Consider the following 6,805-nt stretch of genomic DNA (forward strand, 5'->3'; position numbering starts at 1 on the left):
CAATGTTGACTGAATAGCTCGTTTCCTAGCTACAATCTTGTACCTTTGGAGGGTCTCGTGCGTAATCAGGCTTCTTAGCCTTTTTCTTTTGTAGTTATTTGTACTAAGACATGTTTATGCTTCCGTTGCTCCTATGACTTTGTATGCTGGTTCATGAGGCCCAAGTTTGTAATATCATGTTATGTATGGCTCTTCTGAGCCTTTTAAATAAATACTTTGAGTCATAGAGTTATATTGTGATGCCATGTTATATCTACACATATCATGCATATTGTGTGTATGTTCTAAATGCATTGGTATGTGTGGGATTTGACACCTGGTTATCTACCTTCGGTAGCCTTTCCTACAGGGAAATGCCTCCTAGTGCTTCCATTGAGCCCCGGTAGTTCGCTAATGCTCCAGAACACATGGATTGATCAGCATGTATCCTTCTTTGCTCCCGTGTCTGTCCCTACGGGGACATGTCACGCGGTGTTTACTGGATTCCTTATAGGTTGCTATGACTCGGTTTCACACACTGATGACCAACACGTGGATTGATAAGTAACGTATGCATGTCCTTGTACGTTTGTGCCACCTTGGTTGATGATTAGTCATGTCAATCCTGGTTCTTTGTCATATGGATCCTAGGATCACAGTCATATACGTGAGCCAAAATACGCAAACGGTCCCGGCCAAGGTAAAGGCGGCAGCTATGGGTTACCTTGTGTGAGGCCGCAAAGTGATATGATGTGTTATTTGCTAGACCGGTGTGACTTAGAATCGTGGTCCCGACAATTAATGCCCTTGTATTCGTGGTGTGAAAGACATGAATTGGTCCATGATGAGAAAGTTCAGATTGCTTTCTAGATCTCTATGGAGATTAGTACGCGCATGACTAGCTTTGTTAGTGCTTCTTTTCCAAATGCTTACATGAAAAAAGGGGCTAGGCTAGGGCCCATGGTGGCTTTGCCAAACTAAATGTTGATGCATCATTTGATTAAGACCTGCTTAGGGGCACTGTTGGGGCAGTCCTAAGGGATGATAGCGGCAAATTCATTGGGGGTGGGAGGATCGATTGGTGTGCAAATATCCTAATGTCTGAAGCTTTGGCTCTCAGATTTGGTCTATCACTTGCACAAAGGGCGGGATGCAACCGCCTTTGTCGGGGGATTGATTCCGAACCACGGGTTCGAGCTCTGGGGCATGGCTTTGCATCTACTAGGCTACGAGCTAATCGCGACAAGGACACAAAGAGCTACCCAGGTTCGGGCCATCGTGCGGTGTAATACCCTACTCCTGATTCGTTGTATTGCTTGTGGACAGTGCTCTTAGAGCTACAGGGAGAGCTGGAGCTCTTTGGGTTTTAACAACCGCGCTAGGGTTTGGGTATGAGTCAATCCCCTGCTATAGTAGCCGCTCTGTACCTTATATAGATGCCTTGCGCCTCTTCCCTGAAAATATGAGCGAGAAAGGGCTACCATAGGGCGGCAATTTAAAAGGGGACAGGCGCCGGTGCTTCTCCAAACGAAAGGTGGTCTTTGCCTGCAAAAGGTCTTATCCATGACGCGCCAGGTGCTCCACGTTGACCTACGGCATGCCGCGCCACCATCTTGGTCTTCTATCACCGAAGGGGAAAGCTTTGGGACTAGGTTTGGGGGCAGGTAGGCACAGATTCCCCCTTAACACCGAAGGGGAAACTGTCCTGGCCGCGCAGGCTAGCGCCTGCCTGGACGATGCCACACATGTGACATGGCTCCTCGGGAGGCCTCAAGAGAGGGCGCCTCGCGAAGGAGGCCTCGCGAGGACGCTTGTACTAATGGTAGTTTCGTTGATGTCCTTCATAGGAGACAACCCCTCGCGGGGCAGGGCCCTCACAAGACTGCTGGCTTCGCGGCGCCCGTTGGTGGGCTGCCCCATGAGCTGGTCCGAGGGCCCTTCCTGGGTCGTAGGCAGGTGGCTCGTGGTAACCTGGTTCCCACCGGGCCGACAGCCTTGTTGTTAACTTTGGTAATTTGGAGGTCATTGACATCATGAAGAATGGAGGATAATTAGCAAGTGCGGCGACGACGGTTTTTGGCGACTGTTATCATTTTGCTTGTGATTTCTTTACTTCTAGGTTTGAGCATTATTGTGATGGAGTAGCTAATAAAGTCGCTCATGAGCCTGCTAGGCTGGCTAAATTCAAACAACAGTTGGTTGGTTTGAGGAGCCTTTAGATTAAATTGTAACCTTTCTTACTAACGATATACTTGTTATTTCAAATGAGTAAAGTTGGTGGCTTTTTTTTTAGAAGTAACTGCGAGTTTCATACTTCTCGGTCACTTTTTCCCGCCTTAGGTGCCAATTCAAAGCAATAAACAAAGGAACAAAGGTGACTGAAATTTCAAGAAAGAACTGGGCACATTCCCCCCCCCCCCCAACAAAGTTAGCAACGATAACGGATGACAAATGCGGTTTAAGGTTTGTTCATTTCCAGTCATTTCTGTTCAAAAAAGGAAAAAAAAAGAGGAAAATCGCACGGCCAGAAACAAAAATGACAGATATTTGTTTTGTTTTCAGTTGCCTGTTTAGTCGATCTTGCATTACTTGATAGGACAATTGCAAGCATGGGCGAAATTGGGCCTGGGGCAACTAGGGCTGTAGCCCCAGACGTGGCCCAACTAGCCCTTATACATATAGTACCAAATATTTTAGAATTTGGGATACAGAGAAGATTAGCCCCAGGCTTCACGTAGATGTAAGGCTTCAGCCCATTAGCCCAACTCAAGTGGATCGATCAAAACAGAAAATCAATCGCGCAGCCAGGAGTTAATAAATCAGCAGGCTTTCTAAAAAAATCGCGCAGCCAGGAAATCTATCGATGAGAACACGTTGACGCTTCGATCTGTCGCTCGCTCGTTCGGCAAGAAAAATAAAATCGCACTCCCGATAGGCGGAGAAACCCTCGCCTCTCTCAAACGGAGGACCCACGCGCTGCGCGGCTGTGCCGCCGCCGTCATCAGTCGTCAAGCCACGATTCCCCGCCGCGCCGGCTGCCGGATCCGGTGTCCTGTCCACCTGCCTCTGCTAGTCTCCTCCTTCTGATCTTCTCGAACTATTGCTAAACTACAGCGCACGCATAGGTAATAACTAATCTGTAACTCTGTATCATCTAATTATTTTCCCTAGTTTCTTTATATCAGGCAAACTCAGTGAATTGGCGGTGTTAAATTATATCTAGTCAGTTTTATTTCGTTGTCATAAGGAGATTAGATATCCAAGATGAAGAGGACCCATACAGTTGAAGCATTGATGATATTAAGATTATACAATGCTATCAAAAAATGAGAAAACGCAAGGGGCTACTACCTTGTGGAGTTCGTGTTAATGGTATATAATATGTTTGGTTTTTTTGCAAAATTTCATATGAACAATTGATTTATTCTATGTCCACTATCTTGATTTTAAATACTTGATTTTATGTTTGCAGATCCAGGTCCTTCTGCTATTGTTGGTGAAGAAACAATGACCTTGAATTAAGCAAGTCTCCACTAATTTGGTACCAAATCATTTTTGCAATGATGCACTTTGTTAAAATATTTGTTTAATGGAATTTCCTCTCCTACTAATAATGAATTTATATTTTGTTTTGAATGTGATTTTGTGGCATACATATAACGCACATTGATGCGCGTGGTATTTTGACATTATATTTAGACAGTTAGTTTTAGCCCTAGGCTTTGACAAATCCTGGTTCCGCCTCTGATTGCAAGCTACGTAGGTACTATTGCAAAGTTGGAATCAACATCAAGAAAAATGGATGGACTTGATGGATCGATCGATCGATCAATCAAATTAACGCCAAAAAGGAGAAGTGAGGCCACCTTTGCATGGGTCCCTCAGATCAGTCGAGTTAATAATCCGTCGACTACAAATATGGAGTACTCGTTAATAATCAGTCGACATTCTAGAAGGGGGTGGCGGTCTTGAGGTTGTGCACGATGTCCTGCACGGACCCGATGCTTGCGGCGAGGGAGATGAGGAGGCAGACGAAGCTCATGGCCTGCAGCCAGTACCACCGCCCCTCGCCGCGCCTGATCTTGAGTCTCGCGATGTGCATGCTGACAGGGAAGTAGACGGACAGCGGCCAGAAGCCTAGCGCGCCGATGAGCCCCAGCACGGCGTTGAAAAACGGCAGCAGCATCGCCACCAGCGTGGTGAACATGATGATGACGGTGCGCAACACCAGCTTGAGCGGCGCCACCGGCACTGACGAAGACGGCCGGCCCGGCACGCGCACATAGTACGTGGCGTTGATGATCTTGGCGTCCGGCCACCGGCACGCTACGTAGCTCTCCAGCCTCGCGAAGATGGGCTGCGCGAACACCTGGTAGGCGCCCGCGAGGTGCACGATGACGCACACGTTGGCGACGTCGACGAGCCAGTAGGGCTCGTAGAAGGCCAGACCCGTGAGGATGTTCCCGGGGGCATCGTTGCCGAAGGCGGCGTAGCCGGTGCAGCCCAGGAGGAGGTAGAAGACGGTGGTCATGCTGAGGCCGTAGAGCGACGCGCGCTTCATGGTCTTGTTCTCCGCGGGAGGAGATTTGAGAGTGTCCTGGATTTCGATGAGCACGTCGGCGAAGGTGTAGGAGAAGGCGATGTTGCCGAGGGCCAGGAGGACGTTGAAGGCCTTGTCACGGGGCGCGTCGACGCTGGCGCCGGCGAGGGTGCCGCGCACGTCGCCATGGGAGGCCCACTTGGCGGCGCAGAGGCCGAGGCTGATGAAGGAGTAGCCGAAGGAGGTGGCGACGGCGACGACGGAGAGCCAGGCGATGTTGTGGAGGCTGGGAAGCTGGGAGAGCAGCAGCTGCATTAGGCCGAACAGCACCATGTACGTGCTCCCCGACGAGTTGCATCCCGTCGTGCTGAAACCCGACCGGTGGAAGCAGTTGACTCGCTTCACCGCGCTACATACATGCATATTTATCATTTAAAATCTGGATGAATGTTAACCCAAAATAAATTCTGGATGAATGAATTACTACTGCCTCCGTATTAAAATACAACACGTTTTTGCTGTGCAAAAATCTGCAAAAATGTCTTATAATTTGGTACAGAGGTAGTATAATTTTATAATGGACATCATCTAGTACTCTATTTTTTTGTCGAAAGAATGAATTAACAACTCAACTAAAAAAGGAAGAATGAATTAATCAGATTTAAAAAGCAAAAGCAAAAGCAAAATCCCCATACGGTTACGCACCTAGCTAGTGTTGAAACCCTCTCGATCGTAGATGCCACGGCAAGCTTGGAATTTTTTGGCTCAAAGATGACATCCGGAGGCTGCGGCGGCATATGCTCAAGAAAAGAAAGATAGAGCTACCAGTGCAGGTGTGTTGATGTCACACGAGATACGTGCAGGTGTGTGCAACCGTGACGGATCCACCAACAAGCTGGTGGTGGTGTCACGCGCATAGCGTGCAGCGTGCATGCGTGCAGTGCAATCTTATGCGAGAATGCCAACGGATTCCCTCTCCGGCCTCCAGGGGATGCGTTATTTATGCATGCGTCACGCCCAAATCAATATCAATTTGCTGGGCTAACTAATCATAGTCCATTCTAGTGCTTGCAAAAAGAAAGAAGATAAAGAGTCTAGTGTACTTACACCATGCTGGTGCTTGCCGTGATGGTGTAGCCCACAAGCGTGCCCCACAGGTTCACGTACTGCGCACACCCGCACAGCAGCACGTTCTTCCGGCCTTCAACAGTTCATTATTAATCCATCAGCCATGCACGGGTTAGCTTTGAGCTTTGAGATTAATATGTAACTACGTCGATTAGTTACCAAGGTAGCACCGGACAGCGTCGATGTACTCCCGGTTGACGGCGCCGGAGACGGGGTCCGGGTAGCGGTAGCAGTTGGCCAGGAGGGTAGAGGTGTAGTAGGTAACGCAGGAGAAGCCCAAGAGGACGAGTGGGCCCACCACCCACCCCAGCTGCGCCACCGTCCACGCCAGTGCCAGCACGCCGGAGCCGACCACCGCCGCCACGATGTGTGACGTCGCCGTCCACACCGTCCCTGCGGCCAGGATGCCAATGTTGCAAATTCAGACTGATGCACATATTATCACTGCTAAAAGGAAACAAAAGAAAAGCCTCCCTATTGTTCGTCCTCTAGGCACATGCCATGTCATGACAGTGAGGTCTAACTAGCTAATTACTACATGCATGTTCCATTGGCTCACAATCACTACATCAAGTCCTTATGATCGACAGCATGCAAGACTTGATTGAATTAATCACACAAGTTAGGATCGCATACGTACCTTGCCTCTCATGATCATCACCTCCTTCAGAATCATACACTACTGATCTCCTCTCCATTTCCATCTCTCTCGTGTCTTCCCCTCTAGCTATGCTCCTCCACTCCTTATCACTCTTTCTCTATGACTCACTGAGTGCGTGCTTCGGCAGGAGCCACCACATATATATAGGCCCACCAGATGCTCCTACTTCATCGTCACTCCCTTTCCTCATAAAAACTCTAGTAGAAATACAAAGGAAAAAAGGGGATGAATAATTATAGCAAAGTTAAAGGTATTGTGCAGCCAGTCTCGATCGATCAATAGGCTTTATCAATCTACATCGACTCCAATTATAGAGAACGAGAGTCCTCTCATCCCGAGTGCGTGCACAACTACTAGCTAAAGATTTCTTAATCCGTCCACCAATCCTTCTTTTAGTTGGTGCAATTCTTGCAATTGATGAAATAAATATATTTTTCATGTTCGGAGGGTAGATGTGGATAGAAGCTATGACGAACATTCTTGACGGGTGTCGGCAT

The 6,805-nt window shown here is 48.3% G+C and overlaps 1 protein-coding gene across 1 annotated transcript; it reads right to left on the reverse strand.

The window, feature by feature from the left end:
• Window positions 1-3,768: 3,768 nt before the first annotated feature.
• LOC125508445 (amino acid permease 6) lies at window positions 3,769-6,441 on the reverse strand. The gene is made up of 4 exons (XM_048673157.2): window positions 6,288-6,441; window positions 5,807-6,040; window positions 5,627-5,720; window positions 3,769-4,928 (listed from the first exon to the last, which is right to left on the reverse strand). The coding sequence occupies exons 1-4, from the start codon at window positions 6,349-6,351 to the stop codon at window positions 3,929-3,931; spliced, it is 1,392 nt and encodes a 463-aa protein (XP_048529114.1). The 5' UTR covers window positions 6,352-6,441; the 3' UTR covers window positions 3,769-3,928.
• Between the last annotated feature and the right edge of the window lie 364 nt (window positions 6,442-6,805).

Source organism: Triticum urartu, chromosome 5A, assembly GCF_056163025.1.
Source record: "Triticum urartu cultivar PI428250 chromosome 5A, HENAU_Tu73, whole genome shotgun sequence".
Classification (NCBI taxonomy): domain Eukaryota; kingdom Viridiplantae; phylum Streptophyta; class Magnoliopsida; order Poales; family Poaceae; genus Triticum; species Triticum urartu.

Bases quoted from the DNA above. Each gene is read 5' to 3' on its own strand.
- LOC125508445 (XM_048673157.2), bottom strand. From the start codon at position 6,351: ATGGAAATGGAGAGGAGATCAGTAGTGTATGATTCTGAAGGAGGTGAT. The intron at 6,041-6,287 runs GTACGTATGCGA...TCCTGGCCGCAG, and splicing joins TGATGATCATGAGAGGCAAG to GGACGGTGTGGACGGCGACG. The intron at 4,929-5,626 runs GTAAGTACACTA...GCATGTATGTAG, and splicing joins ACGGCAAGCACCAGCATGGT to CGCGGTGAAGCGAGTCAACT.